The sequence below is a fragment of the Rissa tridactyla genome, chromosome 1 (assembly GCF_028500815.1).
Source record: "Rissa tridactyla isolate bRisTri1 chromosome 1, bRisTri1.patW.cur.20221130, whole genome shotgun sequence".
NCBI lineage: Eukaryota > Metazoa > Chordata > Aves > Charadriiformes > Laridae > Rissa > Rissa tridactyla.
In genome coordinates this window covers 150223857-150248657 of record NC_071466.1, presented here as the reverse complement: position 1 = coordinate 150248657, position 24801 = coordinate 150223857, and the positions used below count along the sequence as shown (strand labels likewise).

At 40.0% G+C, this 24801-nt stretch overlaps 1 protein-coding gene across 8 annotated transcripts in view; it reads left to right on the top strand.

Moving 5' to 3' along the window:
* CALD1 (caldesmon 1) overlaps window positions 1–24801 on the top strand; it is a 196998-nt gene extending 172197 nt beyond the window's left edge. For 6 of the 8 annotated variants that reach the window (XM_054196427.1, XM_054196435.1, XM_054196474.1 and 3 more), the window contains 10 exons: window positions 784–932; window positions 5514–5769; window positions 7373–7513; window positions 14730–14773; window positions 14866–14944; window positions 17182–17319; window positions 18307–18402; window positions 20994–21071; window positions 21397–21430; window positions 23107–24801. In XM_054196427.1, coding sequence (XP_054052402.1) covers window positions 784–932; window positions 5514–5769; window positions 7373–7513; window positions 14730–14773; window positions 14866–14944; window positions 17182–17319; window positions 18307–18402; window positions 20994–21071; window positions 21397–21430; window positions 23107–23138 — 1047 coding nt within the window. In that variant the 3' untranslated portion in view covers window positions 23139–24801. The remainder of the gene's footprint in view (window positions 1–783; window positions 933–5513; window positions 5770–7372; window positions 7514–14729; window positions 14774–14865; window positions 14945–17181; window positions 17320–18306; window positions 18403–20993; window positions 21072–21396; window positions 21431–23106) is intronic. The other 2 variants (XM_054196463.1, XM_054196482.1) reach the window with 1 other exon arrangement.

Below are 24801 nucleotides of genomic sequence, written 5' to 3'. Positions count from 1 at the left end.
TGAAATCCATGCACTAAATATATTTGATTTCGATTAAGAATTATAGGACAAAGCTTTGTAAGGGTTGTGGGAACTTTTGCTTTAGTGTTTCCAGACAGAACATTTGCTTCTTCATAGATAAATATTCATGTGTGATAACACAATTCATGACTAGCCCCTGGTAGGATTGTGCTTTTTGTCAGAGTAAGTTTTACTTTGATCAAAAGTTGATTTTGTGGTTTGGCCGTTATTCTTACAATACTGAAGTATCCATTTACGACGGCACTGGAAAGAGCATGAACTTTGTCAAACAAACTTGACAATCAGTGAAGGTTATGTGTTATTTTTGTTGCTCCAGTGCCCTAAACCTTGTATAAAGAATGTATCAACAAGGCTAGTCCCAAAGAGTTTGCAACTCAGCATCTTAACTAGCAATAGGTGAATGGTGCTGCAGCAGGAGGGAGGAGGGTTGGGGTGCCTTAGTGGGGTGCAGTTGCAGGATGAGGCAATGTGGTCGCATAGTCCCGTGGCCACAGAAAACTTTTCACTGAGGACTGATAATTTTATTCAAGATGTTTTCATCTTGAATTCAGATCAGGACAGCAGTGTGGTGGTTGGTCACAGTTTAGAGCTTTACAGGCTACTTCTGCCATAAAGTACATAAACATTTTGAAGACAGGCGGTTAGTTAATCGTTAATACCAAGAAATCTCTGTTCCTCAGCTGTTGCTTCATTGTGACTTCTTTTTTGTTTGTTTCTTTCTTTCTTGTTTTTGTTCTATGATTTACGGTATCTCCTGAGCAGGTAAAAGATGACAAGGATAAAGGAAAAGCACCCAAAGAGGAAATGAAAAGTATCTGGGATCGTAAGAAGGGAGTTCCTGAACAAAAGGCACAGAACGGAGAACGTGAAGTCACTGCCCCAAAACTTAAATCTACAGAGAATGCTTTTGGGTAAGTTCCAAGTGAGCATTGGGCTTGCTTATCTTGTATCAGAGCAGGGGGCCATCTCTGGGTCTCTGCTTAATAGCCTCGTAGCAGCTGAGTAGAAGACTTGGGTTGGCAACATCAGCAGAGGCTCTAGCATTTATTGGGTTGTAGGTATGAATTAAGGCTCTTGGCCTGTTTTCTAATGAACTGCCCCCGCATTGTTCTAATAACAAAATGAAGTACAGAAAGCAGATGTAAATAGCCTTGCTCCCTCAATAGAGACAAGTGGCTTTATTTTTGCTCTTCTGGGGTTTTCCTTCCTTGAAGGACATTTATTTCCAATATCTGCACAGAGGCCAATAATGATAACAGCCCAGATTTTGTTCTTTATTTTTTTAAGTCATATCTCAGCCTTTACTGAAGTAACCTATTTTCAATTACCCACCTGCTTTTAATCAGATTCTGCATATTAGTGTGGAGCACAATCCAGTTGGTAACTCTTGAAAGATGTTCTCTCTTAATTTCAAGGCAAACCTCGAAATTAATGGCTTCCCTATAAAAGTGATTTTTCAGTTAGGTGAAAACTTCTCCTAGCCAAAATGTTCTAATTTTTTGTCTTTTTATAAGCTGTATCACAGTTTGGTTTTTATTTTTCTTTTCAAGGAAATATTGGTCTTATGGCTATATTGGGAAATTCAATGAAAGTAACAAATTTCTAGTGAGAAGTTTGTTAAAAAAGGATTCTGCCTGCTAAAAGGAGGGAGTACATGAAGCAGAGTAGAAATTCTTCCTCTTAGCAGAAACACAGGATTTGATAGGTTAGAAACTGTAATTTTTTTCCTTCTGCACATCTCTTCCTCTTTTACATTGACACAGGCAAAGAAAAGGTTAAGCTCTCCAGGCACTGCGAGAAATCTGTGCATGGCAGATGGGATTTGCTGTTGTATCTCAGCATTCCTCTTGTGATTCTTCCGGGAAAAACAAACTTTCTCAAAATAAAATGCAGTTCAAAAGTCCCTGGAGACACCCTGACCTAAGGCCAAAAGACAGACAGAGATGGAGATGGAATAGCAGGAAATCGGCCTTGCTCAGAACTGTCCTGCTTCATGACTTGGGTCACATCATCAATAACATGAGAATGGTTTTCTAAAAATATTTTTGTTGTGTTTTCATTTGCTTTACTTCCTGTGGGAGAAAGGCCTTAGTGGCAACATGTAGATTTGAGTTTCCACTCCTTTTTTTCTTTTTCTGTTTTTCTTCCACTGTTTCCCAAATGTGGGAAGAAGCCTGTTTAATAACCTTTTATCAGCTGAGTAGAAGATTTGAGTTGGCAACATCAGCAGAAGCTCTAGTGTTCATTAAGTTGTTAGGTATGAATTAGGGCTCTTGGCCTATTTTTTAATGAACTGCCCCCACATTGTTTGGAACTATCTTTCTTCATGTTTTTACATGAACGTGTCAGATACTAGTAAGGAAGCATGTAACTTGGCTAACTCTCAGTGGTGAGGATTGAGAATAAAATTAGGGTAGTGGAGGCTAAAGAAAAATCTTATCTGTGTCTTGTGTGTCTACGTCGGCCAGTAAGAGAAATACAAAATAAAACCCCATTTTATGGTTTCCCCTTCCCATCTACCCTCCCACCTGCCTTCCTCCCTATTCTCATACAGGACTGCAAAAGTCCTAAATATGATGTAACATGTTTTTTCACATTGTTTTGACATTTTTGGCTCCCACGAACCACTTCTTTCCTTTTCCTCCTTGTCTGAAAGCTGGCGACGAGCTTAATTTCTTAGCACCAAGGAGGTGCTTATGAAACTCTTCCCCCACCCAGCATCTCAATACTAATTTTCCAATGTCAACAGCAGGGAACAGAGATTCCCAGAATCTGTTGAAAACAGAGGAGCTTGGGAGGTGGAGGAAAATAAGGAGAATTACTGCCAGTTTATTGTTTGCTATTTTGGATTATGCAGAACCAGTAGGGGAAGTCCTGTGAGCTGCATGAGAATAAAATTAGCTTGAAACTTTCAATGTCCTCCTTTGCAAGGAGGACAAAATAGTCACCTCAGGTCTGCAAACAAAAATCTTAAGACTAGATTCTACCTTTGACTTTTATCAGTTGAAATCTAGGAGTGGCTATTAATTTCATTGAGTCTATCTGCACTGAAGTCACTGAGGACTAAACTTTCTTCTGTGCTGATATAAAACAGAGTGGCTATTTATTAAGAGAATGTTGGCAAATGTTATATTCTTAGTTCTCTTAATTCTGAGGGCTGAGTGTTTGCCCTTGCCAGGGATATCATTGTGTGTATCATAAGTGACCTCTTGCATCTTCTTTGGGCCTGAAGCTTGCAGGGCTGGGTGGGCTGGCAACACAGACTTCAGAGACCAAGAGGCAAAAAAAAATATGAAGAAAATAAGTGAGGTTCCTGGGATGTTTGCTATAGAGGCTACAACGTTGGAATGAAGCAATGGCCTTAAAATAGCCAGGGATTTCTCATGGGCTCTGCAGGATAGATACATTGGATCCTTAGTGCCTTGTGGAACATTTTGGGTCTTTAATTAGACATCGCTACCTGATGCAAGCCCTTATTCATGACCACTTACATTAATTTGACATTTATGATGGAGGGTGATCTTGTGGTTCTACTTCCATGGTTTAAGTGATTCCACTGCAAAAACACTTTCAGGAATAGGGCCTGGAGCAGAAAAGGACGGTGATGAGGTGACATTAGGAAGATACATATTATGCACCTGTAACAAGATTAGAAAATCAGGCATGAGAATTTACTGGGGTTACATATATTCACAGGCCTCTGGGACATATTTTTTTTCTTGAGCTTTGCTTTGTGATGTTACGCTTTTGCATAGAAAAGACTTTCTAAAACCAAGTAAACAAGTTGCAATATAAGTGCCAGGCCCTACTACTTCGGTGTTGAACTTGCACAGATGAAGTACAAAAGCTGAATTCATATCGTAGCATCAGTTTGGTTATGCTATTTTGCCATATGTTTTTCAATGACACAGTTCCTAAATCATGCATGCCATGCTAGAACCAAATTTCATCCAATTTGATAAGATCATGTGGGGACAGAGGACTTTGTTACTAGATTCTATTGTGATATTGAAACCAGAGATAATTCAGCTCTGGTCCTACATCCTGTTTTATATGGTTAACGCCGTCTAGATGAGGCACCTGTCTGAATGAAGAGCACCTTTGCAGGATTGGGTGTGATTCACTGGATTGCAAATTCATATGGTATTTGTTCTTCATGTTGTCATCTCTAATCTGATAGTCTCTAACAGTTATTGTTGGAACGCTTGATTTTTACAACGTCTTGTGACATTATATTCTGAAACACTCTGGTTGCATTAATGAAGTCATTAATATCCAGCTTTTTTAAACACCAACAGAACAGAGCAGAGAATTTTATTTTTTAAATTTCCATAAGTACATTCCCTTTCTGTCTCTTGTGAATAACACACTGATACCTCTTAGGTACCTATCTCCTTGTCAGCAGTAATATTAAACGCACTCAGGGAGCAGACATTTGTCTAAACACTGGTGTGGTAATTGTTTAACTAGGCGATGCTATCTGACTCTGTTGAAAGTCTGCACTTCACCTATGCAAATTCTTTTGTTTGTTTTTTTTTTATTATTTTTTTATTCTTTCTTTCTGTCTCGTGTATTACAGCTGGTTGGAAAACTTCTAGTTTTCTCCTGTGGAAAACTGCCATCAATAATTCCCAGTTCCTTAATAAAAAGTTATACTTTCCCCGGAAAATGTCAGCAAAAGATCTGATGAAGCTTTATATACAGGCTGGGAGAGTTCAAGTGATAGGTGTTATAGATGAGACAGGAACATTTTTAAGTTTTTAAAACACTGTTGAAGCTGTAAGATTCTTTACCCTCTCTTGTCCCCTCCTGTTTTCCCCAAGTCAAATAAGTTGTTCTGTCCCCAAAGATGCTCGTCTCTTTCTAGAGGGTTTATAAAAAATATTTGCCTTTGAAAGCAAAGGATTAGTGCATCTTTTATTACACAGAACATAGTGTAGTATTTTTGCTATGACTCTTTTATAGGTGATTTTATCTCATTTAAAATCAACAGAGAGGAATTAGTTATGGCTTTCTGTTGCCTTTTTTTTTTATGTATGAAGTATAATAAGCTTTTGGAAGTGTTTCCTCTGTACACAAATTGCGCAGCAGAAGTGTGAAACTGTAACAGTTTACTGTAGACCATAGAGATGGTGATGAGATGTGATACCTGTTGCTGAAGTTACATGAGATGCTAAATATTTCAAGCTCAGTTACTGAATTCTCTTAAAAATGGAGGTGGCCTGAGTTCTCAGGCAGGGTGGTGCAGCTTCTGTGCACACGAGCACACGAGAGACTCCTTCCTCACTGGCAGCAGATGGGAAAGGTGCTCCTTGTAGTATACCAGCCTACTAAGTCCTGATGAAAATGGTTTGGGCCTGTTGTAGTTCACAAGGAGCAAAAGGTCGTATAAGGCAATACCTTTGAGTGCCAGCCTCTCATCGTGCTGGTGAGCGTGTGGCCAGGAAGGGAAAACCAGTGGTGCATCACCTTCCTTTTCATTTGTTTCTCAGCCGCTCCAATTTGAAAGGGACTGCAAATGCTGAGGAAGCAAAGCTGGGGTCTCAGGCCGAGGTTGCAAAGCGGCTAGAAGATCAGCGCCGTCGCCGAGGTGAGAACGAGGACTTTGAGAAGCTGAAGGAGAAGCAGCAGGAGGCAGCAGCAGAGCTGGACGAACTGAAGAAAAGGCGAGAGGAGCGCCGGAAAATCCTGGAGGAAGAGGAGCAGAAGAAGAAGCAGGAAGAGGCTGAGAGAAAAGCCAGAGAGGAGGTAAGTGTAAGATATGATGTATCAGACTCTGCTTTTATCCCCGTGTTGTTACTAGTTTACTTCCACTGTCCTTGCATTAGTTGATAACTCTGATAACGACGTTGCTGAAGCTGGAGGTTGATGTGCCTGTATTTAACAAAAGGGCAGAATGAAGCCATGGGAGACTGGCTCATAGGTGAGGAAGGAACATGCAACAAGGAAGGCAAGACCAAACCCAAGCATACAGCCTAAAGCGTGCTTCTCCTTCTTGGATCTGATGTTGCTGTGTGGGGAATTGCTGCTGTGACTTTGCTTCAAATTGCACCCTCTATCTGGGCCCGCTGGTTTGTGTGCTCTTCTGGGCATCACTGTTTCTTAGCATCTGTGTGGAGATAGTCTGTCATGACAGACTTTGATTTTAAATATGCTACCCAGCATTAAAATCACCCTGTTTTCTAACCTTCAACTGCAAGTATGCCATATTTGTTATCAAGTGACCACATCACATAGATGTTCTAGTGGAGGATGCAAGGTAAAGCATGCAGTCATGCAGGGTAGAAAGAAACGTTACAGTGCTAGCCTCGGGGAAGATGGGGATCTAATAAATGCCTTCACAAGTCAGGATTTCATCTTCGATAGTTACGACTTCCTTATCTTCTTGGAGATACAAAATGTTGGGGGCAGTGTTATAGCCACAGAGTTCTTAACTTATTCGGGGTGTCTTTTTGACATTACACAAATTGAATTACAGAGCACATGTCAAAATTTGTCTGCTGCAAATGAGCTGGAATACTAATGTTATATATAGTTATGATGGGCTAGATCTCATTAGGAAGATATTCTTGTCTATTTAAATATTGAGTACCCAAGCACATCTGTTTGCTTGTACGTCCTCTGCCAAGGGACTCTATAAATAGGATTTCCAAATCTCTGGTGCATCATTTAGGAATATTAATTGTTTGGAAAACAAATGGTAGATGAATAATAATAGTATTTGCCAGCTGAATGCCAGTTGCTTTATTATACTAAACTCTTTACAGTAGAACTCAATAGATGCTGAGATTGCAAAATGCCTTGCTGGTCAGCAGGATCTGACCAGCAGTGCTCACAATGGTTGTGCTTTGAGGGTTTCTGCTTTGACTTGTAGTTTATGAAGTAAAAACTCATCTTATCTCTTTGGGAGGGAAACTGTAAGCATTTAATCTTCACTTTTTTGGGTACCTACTGATTTTTCCCTGTGGAGTATTATCCTTGGCGCAACAAGTGCCAGAGTAGATGGGCAGAAGAATAGTACAAAGATGATACATGAGGATATAGAGAAACAGAATTTGAATATTTTTATAAATGTGCTTTTTTCTCTCTTTAAGTGGCACTATATGGCAGTAAATCTGGTGACCTCACTGTGAGGTGCTAAAGTAGCACAGACTAGCTGTCTTCCCTGCTTCCTTAACACTGTGATGGATTAGCAGCAGTATGTTGCTAGATTTCAGACAGATCACTGAACTTTTTTGACTGGTATAAAATCTGTTCTTAGAAAACTTGGTCAACGTTTGCAGGACTGCAAAGCTCTGTAACGGTGATGTAGTTTCTGAAAGAATAAATGACCATTCATATTTTTTTTAAGGAGGAAAAGAAGAGGATGAAGGAAGAAATTGAAAGGAGAAGGGCTGAAGCTGCTGAAAAACGTCAAAAGATGCCAGAAGACGGTGTATCTGAAGACAAGAAGCCATTTAAATGTTTCAGTCCTAAAGGTTCATCTCTCAAGGTAACCTCCCCACTAACATCTATATAGTATGTAAAAAGCAATGGGGGTTGCAGTCCAAACCAATAGCCATGTGCTTTCCGTACAAAGCAGTACCTGGGACGTTGCTCTGAAATAGACCTTAGCCTGAAACCTTTAGCTGAAAGACTTCATACATTGGGATGACTGAAAATTAGAGATCCTTTCTAAAAATAGAGTTTAGTCTGGGAGTTACCTGTTCTTGTTGATGAAAAATATCCAAAAAGGATCTTCACCTTCAAGAGAAAGTTATTTTGGAAACTTAGAGCTGTATTACTGTGTTGATTTTCAATGTTAATTTCTTATAGGAGTGCTTTGTGAACTAGAACAGATAAAGATCACAAATGTTCTCTCTCTCCTTCCGCATCCACAATCACTTTCTTCCTTGCCAGATTACTTTGTCTTTAAGCATATTCAGCCTAACCGTCATTAATTGAAACTGCCCCATATGGGAGTTCTAGTTTATGTCTAATCCCTCTAAAAATAACATTTAGAAGTACTGGGCTGGATTTCATATTCTTACATAACAGGGAAAAAAAAAAAACAAACATGCTGTTGTTGCAGGAATTTCTAAGTGGTCTTCTGTGGCCTATATTATATTGGAAGTCGGATAAATCAATTAAATGGCCTTTCAGCATGGAAGAGGAATCCTGGCCCCACTGAAATTATCGGGAACTTTGTTTTGGTATTCAGTCCAGTTGCTTTCTCAACTCAAGCTCAAAATACAGATCTAGTAGTCGTTTTGAACTGTCTTTTTCTTTTCTCATTTTGTGACATTAGTCATTTAAGAATCCAAAATGGTTGTCAAAAAAGGCTCCTTAATGGGCACTAGGAGAGAAGAGAACCAGGTAGGAGCTCATTGGACCATGAAGTGGATCTCCATGGGATTAAGAACTGTATTTGAGTGATAAACTGCATTTGGTCAAAATTACATTTCCGCTCATAGAGAGCTATGCTTTGAACCAATCTGGAGTTTCAGCCCTGTACTGTTTTGGTTCCAGTTCTAGCAAATATAGTGTCCAAATGGTTTTGACTAGACTTGCCTTTGACTTCTCAGACACATCTGAACCTGAAATACAAGGACAGAATACATACAGCTGTAAACAAAGATTGCCAAGCTTCACGACTTGCTCCTCATAGATAAACCTGGTCTTGCCATTTTGGTTGCAAAAGACCATGTCAATAACAGACATTATAAACATACAGCTTCTTCCCGGCCCTCCTGGAAGGGCTTCTTTTTCTTCTTTCTGTTTATTGAGATGCCTTTTATGACATACATTTGGAGCTTTAGTTCACAGATGACTCAGAAGAGAGGGAATTATACTTGAAGACACATAATAGAAATATATAGATCATAATTTTGGGGAGAGTGGGGAAAAAACACTGGATTTGGCAGGAGGTTAATAGCTTTCAGAGAACTTTTGGACTGATGCTACGCTGTTCTACTAAGTGTATTTTTAGAGGAAAGCTGGAAGCATCAAGGTCCGATTTTTTTATGATTATTATTGCTGCTGGGTTTTATGGCTTGTTAGGCAGAAGTAGTTTGTTACAAAACCTGATATATGAAAATCTGTGCACGTTTTTTTCCTCTTCCTCTGTTTCTCTCTCTGAGAATTTGGTGATACTGTACATATTCCAGTCCAGTGTCTGTGGGTGGCCAGAGTAGATATGTAATGATTTTGAACTTCACACCCTAAACTGTTTCTTGGCCTTCTGTGGTCAATAGCTGAGGAGAGAATAATTCCATTTTAATAACCTGATGTCAAATTTGATGCCACACTCCAGTTTTTAGAAGACAGTGTATTTTGTTACTTTTCATTTGGACAGAGTTCTCAGGCTAGTCTAACCGGGTTGGTACATAGCTTTCTCATTGCCTGTTATGCACTGCCCAGGTTATCTTTTGACTTGTAAAGCATCTGGCACATGTTTTCTCCCTTGATGAATGTATCGTCTGGTTAGATGTGTCATGAATCATGTGAGAACCCTAAATGCACAACTGTGGGTGGGTGGGTGGAATTAATAATGCAAAAAGGGAGGCTCAGTATTAAAATACTGTATGATACATGTGCACATTCTGACTTCTCCTAGATCACAATCTTGCAAAGTATCTTTTTTCTCCTTCCTTGTCCTTCTTGATGTGATAAGTTTTTGGGAAGAAAAAGAAGTTCCTGGGAGTGACTTAGATGAGGAAAGTAGGGCATGCTGTTTACCAAGTGAGCCACAAGAACAAAGGAAAGAAGGGAGGCAAACTGAAAAAGTGTGTGGCGTATTACCATCTTGTGGACACTGGATTTATCCTTCAGGCAGGACGTGGACTAGCATGACATGCAGATTCAGAATTGAGAGACCAAGCTGTGCAACTCATCTCCGAGTATTACATGGCTCATGGATGCACATATCTAAATGTGTGTATACAAACACGGACATAATATACATATGTGCTTATATTTAGAAAGAACTACCGCGATTATCTAGTCTGGCCTCTAACAAATCACAGCCTACACAGTGTGCTGACAAGTCCTGTTGGTTTAACTGTTAAATACAGTATTTCCCTGAAACCTGAGACACTACTTCAGCAGAACTACTACTGCAGCGTGAAGTCCTCCCAGTGACAGGACCAGAGCTGGTCCTTTCTGAGGGGACAGCGAAGAGGAAGCATGCAAAGAAAATACAGGCTAAGTTTGTCACTAGCTCAGGGACAGAAGCAGCTTGGATTTCTCAGGGCTGGTGGATTCCTTGTGGGCAGTAGCAGCAGTACCAAGCCTCTGTCCAGTCTCTGCTCGCCCTCTTGGGTTTTGTTACGAGGACACAGACTGGAACAACCTCTGCTGCTCTCCTGTCCTGCTCTAGCTCATGCTTTCCCTAGTTTAGTTCACACAAATGGTGCTGCAGTAGAAGAATAGGACTTCCTGCATAATCTACGTTCATTTTCCTTTTTAGACAAGTTCATTCCTCACGTTTTCTTTGGGAAGGAGTGTTATTGACTTCTTGTATAACTATTCTCTAGGTTGATCAGGAGAGAAAAGCATATTTCAATACTAAGTCTCCTGTTGGGAGTGAGCCCCACCACTACAGAAATGCAAAAGCAGTTAGGCATTGATGGGAGGAAGCAATGGCAGGAGGCTGGGAGCCTGGGGTAGCTCCTGTCTTTCCTGGGAAACATGGGCTGATGTGGCAGCCGGCACTCTCTGCAAGGCAATGCTGACAGCTTAGCCAGAAGATAGGACTTTTCAGGGCTTGAGATTTATTTTTTTTTCTTTCCTTCAAGACCTGTCTTGTCCTATCTCATTATTGCTTTCAATACCTGGCAGCTGGAGCAGTGACTGGAAAGAATTAGATTCCACATGGTCAGTTCTTCCTAGATGAGCTACTCTTACAGCAAAGGGAAGATAGAATGGTAAGAACAGGATTTGTGACGTTTGGTTTTTCCCCATCTTTGATGCTGATGGCAGCACTCTAGTCTGGCAGGTAAACTGGAGTAAATTGGTGCACTCTGCACAGATGCTGCTGACAGCAGGAAAAAGCCTAGCTGTGCTTAATGAAGCAAAAGACCATGTGAGCCACTCATGAAGAACAAGAAGCAGCCACTTTACTCCCAGGGACTGCCCCTCAAAATGGATCCAATGCGTAGAAGAACCTGGTGGAAATATTAAGGCAAAATTTTAATACCGGGATTTCTGTTTTCTGCGTGCATTTCTTATTCCCCTTGTTCCTTGACCCATTTTTTGAGAAGAGCTTTTCTATGTATCAGTTTATAATACTTTTCTGGCACATAATATCTAATACACAATTGAAAATTCCTAAGAATCATTTAATATCTTTGTATGAAACAAATTTTACTGGGAATATCTAGATTTTTTTTGTTTCCCAAGTCAAATTGTGTGTTAACTCATTCCTCTTTCATTCTGTTTCTGTCCTTGGAGGATGTACAGATGGAAGATGCCCACACTTTATCTTCATTTTTAATAGTCAAGAAACCTCCTGTACAGTCAGACGACAAAACATGTCTGTATAGTATTCAGTGGGAATAAATACATACATATATCTTTGTATAACATCTTGCTTAATTTATTCCTTGCCACCTGTATGTGCTGGCCCCATTGAGTGAGGCCCTAATCAGGTGTGAGACTCCACATGGTTTTGATTTATGTCCGTTGGTTTATTTTCATCTGACTTTACCAGCGTATGGGTAGGTATTTTGTTGTCTAATCTCAGTTTCTTTGGTAGTTAATAGAGAGAGCGAGCACCACCCTCAGTGGACATGCAATCCCGCCTTTCCTAGGACGAGGTAAACTCCTCTGTCTCTCCACTGACTACAGAGGGAACTAAAATGAGTAGTTTGGACTAAAAGCTTAACTTTCAAACACCGAGGTTATTCAGAAGAGATGCAGCCTGAGATCCTGTGTTCTTTCTCTCTGGTCATAGTTTAATTAGAGACCCGCAGGTTGACTTTGGAGTACATATGTGTTCTGTGTCAGAGGCTTTGGAAAGTATGCCAGGGTAACAAAACATAGTCCCAAGTTATTTAACAAGACCCCATTATAATGAATGCAGCAAAAAGATTATTCTTTTTTCTTGGTCTCAATTTGAGGAAATATCTTGCATTTGGTGGTAACTACCTTGCTTTGCCTGTTTCTCTTACAGATCTATTTTGTAATACTGTTTACTGTATGTGCCAACCATTTTAAATTCTTTGCATGGAGTTTGTGTGGTGTGCAGTGGATAAATGACCTTTAGATGTTGCTGTGTAGTCTAAATGTATTTGACCTATATGTTGAATACACGTGTGTATACAGGTGTGTTTGCTCTGTGTATTCCATGTGTGCTTCTGTTCCATGCACACTATGTTTTGAGGAAGATACTCTAGAACAAATTTTCATATAGATGTGCAGAAAATGTGTTATCCATCCACACAAGGCATCTGCTTCCTTGCGAAGAGGACCATGTTCAGCTCTGAGGGTCACTTCCTAACTCTGCTTTCCTGTTTAACTTATTTTCTGGTTTGCTTCCACACTCTCCTGTGCTGAACAATCCCTGACTTATTGCTGATACCACAGCAGGTGCTCTGAGAACTGCTGTTTCCATTGGGTAAAGAATTACCCCATGTCTTTTTACTAGAACCCCAAGAATACATGTTCTTCTTCCCCCCCCCAGACCTATCCCCCTCTTGCACCAGTACGTACTGAAGCCAGGTTGTCCTGCTGTGTAGAAATATCTCCCCTTCCTGAACACAGGAAGACTATAAAGAGCCTACTGTTAGGATCTTTTACGATCTGTCCCTTTTCTAAGTGTTTGTGTAGAATCTCAGTTCATCTGAACTGGAAGATGCTTTAAATTAATTTTTAGATGGTGACCCTGAGTCCTGGTTTTTTGAGATAGTCTGTATTGGTCCTCCTTGCTGCTAGCCAGGATTTCACTGATGCAGTCGGGGAGTTACCCGTTCACGCAGAGCAGGGGAGAAACCAGCGGCTCTTGTTGGTCTAACTCGCCATTTTAATGTGTTGCTGGTTATGACCCAGAAATCAGCCTTGCGGGAAACTTTTCCTACTATACCATAGTCGAGGAGAGGTGATGTGCTTAAAGTTACCATGGTAGACCCGTTTAATCGCTTTTAATGAAATAGTTTTACTTGCTTGTGTTACGGCAATGCTGACTGTGTTTCCTCTGGGTCAAACCAAGTTGGAAAGTTTTTAAGGCTGGCGGAGGGCGAGCCGCAGCTCCGTAGCGGTGTGGGTGCGCATGGCTCTCCAGCTCCTGCCTGGGCTATTGCTGCCACCTTGTGACAACAGTGCGTTGAAACTGTTGGTGCACAGCCGGGCAAAGCCCGTCTTTCCACCAAGGACTGTATTTAGATCATATATTGGCAACCCAATCTGTTAATGTAAATTACTCTGTAAATTGTAAATATATTTTTTTAGAGCTTTAGAGGTGCCTTTGAGATGGATTGATCCTAGCTGGCATTCCTCCCGTGAGCTTGTTTGGCAAATTCTGCACTAGAAGCGAACTGCCTGAGTTTTTGCTTGTATGGGCTTGAAAAATAGAGCGTGCGTGCCCTTTGATGGGATTGCTGTGGGATTTAGTATTCTGGTACAGCCTTTGATGCTCAAAGGTACCGAGGAGGACCATTTAAAGGAATGGTTGTCGTTGCCTTATTTTAAAGGCATGAATGCCACAGCAGTCACTGTTAAAGTAACTTAAAAATGGGCAAGCCGTACCAAGACCAGGAAATCCCCAGATATCCCTCTAGGCTGATTAATAGTGATTTCTGTCCCCTGGAGCTGCCGGTGTATATTTTACTCTTAGGTGAAACTGTAGAGCCTGGAACAAGAAGTGGAACAATGCGATGTGGAAGAGTCGTGAGGAAGCTGATTAAAGTATTTCTTGAGTCAGAATGCAAATAGACACCCCCCCACCCACCCATCATGAAATGTTTTGAAACTTTATTCAGGGATGAAGTCTTTTTGTTTTCACATTATTGAGAGATTTGGCTTAAGTCTTATGAGACCTTCATGATTCCTCTTCCCTGGAAACATTACAATATTTTCCTATACACAGAGTAGGAAATAATGATGAAATGTAAGATGCCCTTTTGTATAATAACAGCTGGTGGATATTGACTCAGCAGTGACCCTGCTGAACCTGAGCAGAATACAGTCTGATTGGTTTTTTGGAGCTCAAATTAAATTGTCAGTGTCTTGCAAAAGCATGCATGAGATATAGGGGTATGTGGCTGAGCTCCAAACCTGGCCTTGTCTGATGTCTCAACTCAGAAAAACTTTATTAAATTTGCTGTCTGTCTCAAGAGATACATACTTGCTCTTATGTGGGAAGTATGAGGAAATTTGACATAGATTTCGTGAATATCAACCCCCTTTATAAAATAGACTTCTTCCCTTTTCTTCTTTCTATATTGGTGGCTTATTCTCTTGTTAAAAGTGAGGCACTGAAGAAATATGCAGGATGCAAGCATTAATGCAGAAAATATATCCACCCTGATGAATCTGTAGCATAATAGGCTCCTAACTATAAAACCTCTGTGTGTGGTGATTTCTGTTGGAATGCTTCTCTTTCAGATTGACCGTTTGACATTTAAAATGACATTTTAGCCTGGCCTTGTAGCTGCGTTTAATAAATAAGGCTAATAAAAAGGCTGCCTTTTTATTAACTTTAAACTTATAGATCTTGTTTCTCTCTTTTCTAGATAGAGGAGCGAGCAGAATTTTTGAACAAATCCGCTCAGAAGAGGTAAAGCAATGAAACAGTAGGTTTGGTCAAAACAGCAGTGTTTAACTGGAGGGAATAATATTTTTTTTCTCTCTTTTTTCTGCTTCCTACAGTGGTATGAAACCCACCCACACGACAGCAGTTGTCTCAAAGATTGACAGCAGACTTGAGCAATACACTAGTGCAATTGAGGTAAGTTAATTCCAGGTCACGATGGCTCTAATTAGCAATGGCGTTTGGGACTTTAATCAGCCTATGTTTTACTGTTCAAGAACTGAAGGGATTTTAGGTCACAAACTCTTTCTAATGTGACTTCAGGAACAAAATGCTTGAGGCACGCCTATAACCAACATCTACTAAACAAAACCTCAGATTTGTGTCTTCCCTTTCATGCTACAATTTACTCTGCTTTTTAAGCTTGGAGTAGTTCCTGAAGGACTCAGCACCTCTTGAGTGACAGCCACATCCTCTTCTCAGCTGATGAGATTACTATCAGCAGAGAGCTGATAGTCATCCCGAGCAAAGCTGATTTAGCAGCTTATTTAGGAGAGCAAGGAACTGGGCCTGTGTCATTGGCTGCCAATTCAGAGTGAAATTCTGTGGCAAAGACAGACACTTTAGTGAACTAGGGAGTTAAGTAGTGACAAAGGAAAAACAGAATGAAAATAAAACGCAGAAACTGACCCCAGGTGATTTTGACAAGGAGTGGCTAATAATGTGTCTTGAAGACGGAATTAAGGGCTTTTTATTTTCATAGTAGAAGGAAAAGTAGGTGGGGTTTTTTAGTTTATTTAGGGTTTTTTTAGCTGTTTTTATATGTCAGTGAGTACAGGCAATGTGAAAACTAGTGGTTAGCAGGCCAACTGCACTGGGTTGATAAGAGTCGTGGGAATAGAACAGTATAAAAAGAGATATTGTTTTGATAGCTGTGATTAAGGTCTAGCACTTCTTCATTCCCTGCTGGATTCTTTTTCCCCTCTTGTTCACATATAGAGTCTAAGCATGGTATTCCATTAAGGTATTAATTGGTTAGGCTTTATATATTTCCTTTAACTTAAAGGAAACGTTAGCAATTAAAGATAAAATAACAAAGTTTTTTTGCGTGACTGCTGTCCTTATAACCTTTCTGCTAGGAAGACTATCAGTGCTGGAGGGTTTTATACCATGTGTCACTTCCCGATGAAAAAGTCGCATGCGTGACAGTGCTGAAGGCTCAGGCTTGCCTCCAGCACCTATGACAAACTTGAAGGTAGCTCAAACACTGCCGTTAGAGATGAATGTCAGCATGGCACCCAATAGTTCCCATATCTTCGAAATAGCTTCTGTTCTCCTCTTGACCCTGCGCCTTTTCTGGATGAGACATAACCACCCTAGAATGACCAAAGGCTTCAATTTAGCACTGGGGTTTGATGTGAAACTCCTTAAAGAGAGTGGATGCTTTCAAGCTAGAGCTCCGTCTGTCATAAGAAATTTAGGTAATAGCGAGGTTTGTCAACCCATAAACACCGGACCAGCCCACGCACCAGCTTATGTTATGTTCACCAGTATTTTCAGTAGGGCTGTGCTAAGGTCCTGAGCCTTTATGCTCCATTTAGATATTAAAAAGCATAGCTCTACGGCAAGGTGCAGGCAGCACAGCTTCATGGCTATATGCAGCTCCCATCTGACCTGAAATTATTCCTTTGCTGAGTTTCTGATTTTTCCAAAAGTTGCCAAATCTGACTTGCTAGAGAGGCAAAGCCACAGTTTGTACAGGTTCTTATTCTTCTCAAATCTGTGTTATGTAAAATATCCAAGAACTTTGGGGGGAAAAAAAAGGAAATAGGACAAGTTTGGTCTAGCGTTTTTGGTAACCACGCAAAAGACGCACTGCAAAAAAAACCCCAATCCCCCAAAATCCCACTCTTTAAAAAACCACCTAATTCCAAATATACTGTAATTGCTGAAATTTTCCCCTAGAATCCTAAATTATAAGGTTAAGTTTCTGGGCCAGATGAAGCAGAATCTGATGCTGAATGACAGAGCAGCCTTTCTCCCCTGCCTCTGCACAAGGATTTCCTTATCTGTGTCCCTAAAAGAACCATGCTTACAGGGTGCAGGTGCTGAGACTTGAAAGAGGACAAATGAAAGCCTTGGAGCAGTTCTATGTAGAGGTGAGGCTTGTGATGGGCTTTAGAAATGTAACAAATGCAAAAATCTAAGTGATTGCAGTTTCCATAGCTGGTCGTGTCAAGAGTGCAACTGCAAATCAAAAGCTGGAGAGTCTCAGTGGCACCTCTTGAGCTGGGTACTCCTCTCCATCTTTGTGTGATCATCCATCACTAGAACCACTTACAGCTGCAGCATTCCCCAGCACTGCCCCCGAGTCAAACCACCCCGTGATGCCGACTCTTTATGCCAAACACCAACTGGCCTCAATTCTTCTGCAGGGCACAAAGGCTGCAAGACCAGCTAAGCCAGCAGCCTCCGATCTTCATGTTCCAGCTGAGGGTGTCCGTAATATCAAAAGCATGTGGGAGAAAGGGAATGTTTTTTCATCACCCTCTGGGACAGGAACACCAAATAAGGTATGCATTTAATTTTACATAGTGATTATAAAGAATTATGTTATGGACCTGACCTTGCCATTCCTGTTCTTATGCGTAAGCCTGGCTGCTCCCCTTGACATTACTGGTGAAGAATATCTCAAAGGATCCTGAGGTCCTCAGAAACCCACAAAATTGTGTGGCTGCAACATTGAGTATAACAAAAGAATTTAGTGACATACTGAGCTAAGTTATGAGACATTCCAGAGGCACATCAGATATCTTAGAGAAATATATCTGCATAGTTCAAGCAGAGTACAAAGCAATTCTTTGTATTGGGAAAGATTCTTTTGGGGGGCAGAGGAGGATTAAATAGGCGAGATAATGCTGATGTTTTATAGATTATGCATAGAAGCATTTGTGAGACTTTTATCTTTTCTACGGAAATCCTTAAGGCAACATTTCCTTTCTATAAATTGATGTGAATTGATGAGCACTCATGGTAGCTGAAAAACCGAGCCATGGATTATTACAGGAGATTATTACAGATGGCATGATATTTCAGTAATTTGTTCTAACCTTTTAAAGATTTATTTTAATGATTTAAATTTTAGGACACTTAGCTCCTTTATTATGTGCTTTTTTGAAAAATTGTAGTTCAACAAAACAAAAATCTAGACTTATACCAGTGTCGTCTTTTAGGCTAAAGATTTTTTCTCCTTGTACTTTGGAGCTATGACAGAAACATCATGTTTATGTCTAACATTTATTCTTGGGCTAGCACTAAAGTGGAAATGATTACGTCAGACCACATTTATCATTATTGAAAACTAGAGGGTAGTAGTAGTAGTGTGTAGTTCATAGGGACAATATCTTCAGAGCACACAGGATGTCTCTTTCTTAGCTAGCCACAGTCTCAGTGAGGACCTCTATATTAAACTGAGACAGCTTTGTTTTTAAATCTAAACCATGAAAAATATAGCAAAAGCTATTCTGAAAGTCTTCTGGTGAGATTTCATTATCTTGCAGGAAACTGCTGGACTGAAGGTTGGTGTCTCCAGTCGTATCAATGAGTGGTTAACCAAGACCCCAGAGAGCAACAAATCACCTGCTCCAAAACCTTCTGTAAGTAAACCTGCAATAACCAGCGGGTGGGTTCTGTCCTGGGGCAGAGGTGGCAATGGTGCTTCCCCAACCAGCTGATGGTCTTTGGAGGAACCTTGCTGCATGTCCTCTCTTGGAAGCTCACAGGCTACTGACTCCTGGGTAGTCAGAAAATGAGGGAGGATGAAACAAGGCAGTTCTCACCTTAAAGCCTTAGGGGTGCTCTAAAAAGACAGCGCTCAGAGAAGCACTTCTCTGGTAGAGAAGGACATTAATTTACCACCTGTGAACGGCCTGCCATTAATTTAGAAATTACCAGCCATAGACCTTGGATGAAACAATTGTGCATTGTCCCTTGCCCTGTAAAAATCTTCCAAGTATAGTTTTAAACACAACTGAAATACGTTAATCCTTTAAGAGCCTAAATGTAATTTCTAATGAAGGCCCTTTAGCATGCCCATTACTTCAGCAAGAATCAAAGCAGAAAATGCTATCAAAGTAATAAGCTGGGAGCGTGGGAAGCAACAGTGTGGATGGGGGAAGGAGCAGAAACAGGTAATTCTGGAGTAGGGAAGTGTAGGGATGAGGAACTGGACCTGTAGGTGTCCATATTGGAGAATGGCAGGGCATCATTCGTGGTGTTAATTATTCAACTTTGGGATTTTATTGAAGAACTGTTTTCTTCCCATATCCTTGTGTAGCGTTTTTCTGCCAGTCCACGTGCCCTTTATAAAAGGTGCAGCCTGAAACGCCTTCTCAATTCGCACTCCTTTTTGTTCCAAAGAGGACCTTGAAATTTGCAGCTTTGTCCCTAATGTCCGCTACATGGAGACTGTGTCCTTATGGTCATGAATATTAAACCAAAATATGTCACTGTGGTCGCTGTTATGCGACACACAGCACAGAATCTGCCGCCTCCAGATTTTCCTCTCTTTTAAGTTGCGTCTTTTAGATAATGTAAAACTAACCTCTTGTTTTTCCCTCAGCCAACGTTTCTATCTATGTCTTCATTTCCCTCTTTCTCAATAGATTGTTCTTTCTTCTTTCAATATCTCTGCTTGAAGAAACCTGCCCTCCTCCTATTCTTCTTCTTTGGGGGTCTGTTTGCTAAGTTGGTCAGGTAAACCTGTTTATAATTGACTATGGAGAATGATATACATCTGTAATGTGTGATTTTTACTTTTTTTACCAGGATAAATCAAAGGGAGAAACATAGATTTTCTTAGTTAGCAAATAGCTTCCTACCCTCATCACATTCCACCAAAATAATTTATTGTTCAAAGCTTTGGTGACCATCAAGATTAGTGCAGTTTTTGGAACAACATTCACTTACAAGTAGAGGGAGCAAAGATCTCAATTAGTTTTATGGTGAACATAAATCACAGATCCCAAATGATTTCAGGATTGTGGAAGTGGTTTTGTGATAGTGTCCACTGCAAGTGGTTTTTTGATAAGGTCTGCTGCAATTTTGCTGTTTTCTTCCTTCATCTGTTACAGCTGAACTTGCTTTTTGAAGTACACAATTGGCTTAGTCTTAACTATCAGCAGCCCTCTTAGGCTGTAAATTATGATCAATTCTAGAGCATCTCTGTTGCATGCAAATACCTCTTGCAGAAATCACATTTCCATTCATCACTGAGCATTTTTCTATGCCCTGTTAGAAATTCTCATGTGCCGAAAAAACTACCTATCTATGGATGGCAAGAACAAGATTCTGGAAACCATGCAGGACTTGAACACTTTTTGAAAAGTAGAATACTTATATCCAAAATTGCTTCAAGAGTCTTTTGTTTGCCAACCACAGTGGCAGATACCAATCCATCTGCCCTTAAGCCAGTGCACTGCTACTGGTCTAGCATATATTATCTCGATTTGTAGCCCTGTTTTTCCCCAAGCAGCAGCTTGACATTTTTACTGAGTTTTGCTTAAAGTCTGCATATACCTTTATATCCAGAGAATATTATTATTTTTTAATGATTTTACCTCACCTGTTTTTTTCTGTCAGGTTACTGATTGGTACATGCTTGGGTTTTAAAGGATGCAATGGAAATCCAAATAGATATGAAGGACTACAGCGTTTAATCCTGAAAACCTATATTTAAAAATGAGGAGGAGGATCTGCTTTTCTGTTGCATGAGAAGTCCTATTCTTTTTTTTTTTTTTACTTTTTTGAATGAAATATTTTTATTCTAATCCAAAATAACTGAAACAAGCTACTTTTGAATTCCTTCCTAACAGAAATACTATTTCAGAAAAATATCTTGTTTTTTCCTGCAAAATCTGGAATTATCTTTCTTAAAAACCTGATGGTGCAGTAGCTTTTCACTGTACTTTCTAGGATGAACACAATAAGTTATGGCCAGTCTGTGCAATACTTCATTAGATGCAGTAGGATTAGTTTTTGTTGTAAAGCACGTATATGTGTGGAGTGATTACGTGAAGTGTCATTCTGAATAGCTTTATAATTGATAGGCAATGTAATATTTAACCACTGGTGCATGCTCCTCAGCTTTTCTTATGAGGAAGTTGCATTCTAACTTTTTCTTTACTAAATTAAAATAAACCTGAACTAATGTTGGTTTCTGTTCTCTGACATTAATTTAAAAATACAGGATTTAAAACCAGGAGACGTATCTGGCAAACGTAATCTCTGGGAGAAGCAGTCAGTTGAAAAGTCATCTTCTTCTAAGGTAACTTCAATGCGCTGTTAAAAGCATAATATTTCTGTGGGAGGCTTTCCAGTGGGAAGGTGCTGTTAGCCTTCATATGGTCAGTTAGTGGCAATTAGGCCTCCACATGTTTTTCGGTACTTACCTGCCTTTTTATCTATAAAATAAAGTACAATGAGGCACAGAAAGCCATGGGCAGTCTGTAACTTTTATATTCATATTTGGCAGAGCTGTGTTGTGCATGGAAATCTGTCCTTTGCATGGAGATTATTTTTTTTCCCCTGTTATAAATAGCTATGTTTTCCCTTATTCAACATTAATAATGGGCTATTACTTCTTCAAACAGGTATCAGCTATGGGGAAAAAATCAGAGACTAATGGTAAGTAATTCTAATAACACATCTGCATATTAAATAGAATTTTCCTACATAAATAGACATTTTCCTACAGGCGTATCTGAGTTTTAAAACTCTACGGCTGTTAATGTTGATGCAAAAAAAAGAAACCCTCCTTTTTGCCTTTACCTTTCAAAATCTCCATTACAATATTACCATAACACGAATGTTTGAGAAATAAGCCTAAATCATCTTTCTAGGGGGACTGAGGACTAGCAGCGCTCCAGCCATGTTTGCGAAGTCTTGTTTGGGTGACATGCATAGCATGCTTGTTGTAGCTGGAGAGTGTCATTAAACTGTGTGAAGTCTGAGGAATGGGATGGTCATTTAACTAATTACAGTGAATGCAAGGCATCTGGCAAAGGCTCTTTTAAAGGCTGCAGCAGGAATGGTTATGCCTTTCATGAGTGAAGAGGGAAAACCCAAAAAGCTAGGTTCTTGCAGCAGCAGCATTTGAGCAGAAATGGGAGGTTTTAGGACTACTGAGAACGAGCCCTGCGTCTGATATTAAAGACTGACACTGGGTAATGGTGAAGCCTGAAGAAAACTCAGCAGTGTTGATTTTAAAAATAATTCCTCTGGCTGGTTGAGAGTCTCATGAGCTCCCGCATACCCAGACTAGAATGGAGTTAACCTCATTCACCAGCAGCACTGCTTTTGATGGAGCTGTGCACTGGTGTCTTCTCAAGGCAAAAAGAGTCTTACTACCGTCATTTTGAAACTACTGGTTTCAACACAACCTAGTTGTACAGAAAGAAATCAGGAAAATTACCCTCCTAGCTTTTTAAATTTTTATTTTAATCTAAAACACTCCAAATAAAACCAATTAAAGGAATTATGTGCCTAAGGACCCGTGAGGAAGAATGGAAATTCACTGATCGATTTAATAGCTTTAAAGATGCCTTAAAACATCCCTCGACTCTTCACTAGGAATGAAATGACCAAATGTAGAAAAACTTTTGGTTTTCTACACATTAGTAAATGCACACATTTTTCTTCCCGTTAGTATGTGAAGCCAGAGGTGTGGTGTGCCTGTGAACTTTTCTTACCGGTTTAGAGTCATGCAAAACAGAGTTGTCTTCCCCTTCTTCTTCTCCTTTTTCAAACCAAGCTGTTAGGAGAGGGGTTTTTGGGCTCGCTCAGTGTTAGAGCAGCTCTGCTCCCATGGAAGGTGTTAGGAGTGTCGTTGTCTATGGGAGCAGACCCCACTGAGTGGTTCGGACACTGCCGAGCTTCTCCTCTAAGGCTGAATGAGACAACAGCTTCAGCAGAGGGGTTGCAGGAGGAGGCTCTCAGGAGCCGGCTTTCAGTCCTCCCGTGGACTCCGAGTGTGTGCACCAAGCATTGCAGCACGGCCTGACTCAGCTTGGAGCTTGGCAGCCCCCTACGCGTGGCTGGGGAGAATGCTGGCTGCAGCATCTCCCGCAATTCTGGGTGGGAAGGTCCTGAGGTCCTTCTCAGGGCTGTCAGAGGCGAGAGAGATGAAATCCTGCTTGTCCTCTTGGAGACCACCTCTGAGCAATCCCAGTACATGAGAAGAGCAGCATCCAGCTTGCGTCCTGCGTTTTTACATGCTAGGTGTTAGTCTAGAGCCACGCCTTCTCTGTTTTAGAGGTGCATTTGGGTTATTTCAAGCCATCTTTAATCTGTCTCTTTCTCAGCAGGTTTGAGACAATTTGAGAAAGAACCGTAGAAGGCCACTAAAGACGCTGGACCAATCAGTTGGGGGAAAAAAAAAAAGGAAAAAGTGCTAAATTGTTCTTTTTATATTTATGTTTATTTACCAAAATGTCTTTTTGCATTATCCCAGTTAAAACCATGTATATTAGCACTGTATTTAATAATCAGTCTAGACATTCATCTTAATAGTACTGCCTTTGCACAAGAGCCTTTATTCCTAAAGAAACCCATGCTGTGAAATATATAGACTCTCCTACTGATAGTCATAACTAACTATGTATCTGAACAGTGATTTCAACTGGCATAAGAGGTCAACCCAAAATGCATGTAAAGTGAAGTTGCTCAAGAAAGGTGTGCAGTAAACCTATAAAAACAATGGTTACTTTTGTAATACAGAAGTCTTTCTTTCTGCACTTTAGACTAAGGCATGGAAGAAATATCTTTAGTTGACAATGTAATATTTTCTGTAAGTTGCCCAAGTCATGAGAAATACTGCATCAATAACATGTTTTAATTTTTTTTGTTTTATACGTTTTTTAAGTATCAATTTTTCCATTCTAGTTTAAGTTAATACCTAAATTTGGATGATTATGTTAGCTGACAGCGGTACTGGTATTTCTTTTTGTTGTTAGTGACTAGTAATTGAATGCAATTTAGATTATATACACACATAGCTTTACAAAGTTTAGCCTAAAGGCACTACTAATGGTAGAATGCTTTAATACGTGCTAGAGTATTATATTTAGTAATAAACATACATAATTAGCCAATATCACAGCTTAAAAAAATTAAGACAAAATCACACACTTTTCTATAGTAAGATTTCATAATTGCCATTAGAGGTATGGTGAGATAAGTATTAAAAATTTTTAAATGTCAGTTGCCCAGTAATGGGTAATTAAAAAGAAAGTATAGTTTTTAAAAGAGGAAAAGGTAAGGGTATAGAGGGTCAAAAATAGGTCACTTGTATAAAACATTGTAGTTTAATTTATATAAAACTACCATAATTAAAAAAAAAAAACAAAACACAAAACAAACCTAAACACAGTTGGAGCTTGTTTCAAATAACTGTACACTAAATCTTGCCATCCATCAGTGCCGTACACTAAGTCCACCTAAAATGAAGTAAACCTCTATCTTTATAGTGCTTCTTTTTAACTCTCTCTCCCTAATATCTTATTTACAGATGTTTTCATTTGTATATAGTAAATACATGGCTATAAGACGTCAGCTTGGTTTGAGTTTACATGCCATACAGTTTAGCATTTACATCCTACAGTGTATGGGTGGCATAAACTGAGCAACCGAAGTAGCCCCGAGCATGTTGGTAACAGCTTTGTTGTGCATCGGAACTGCCAGGATCTTCCTTTTCACCACCTCCATCTTTTACAGCATCTGACTTCTTCCTCAAGAAGAATAATGTTATATTTCAACCCAAAGATGAGCTCCCCTGCTTGGCTGAGACATCTTGTTTGCATATAGAGGTGCACATAGTTATCTGTAGGGGGTGAAGCTGTGCCTGACATTGTCTGTGAGTTGTCATGTTTTTTGTTTGGGGGTTTTGTAAACACTCCTCTGAGTCTTTCAAATACATCCGATAGCTGCAATAAAAATGATTTGTTCAAACAATGTATTCTGAAACTGCATCCACAATAAATGGAATATTTCCATCAGCA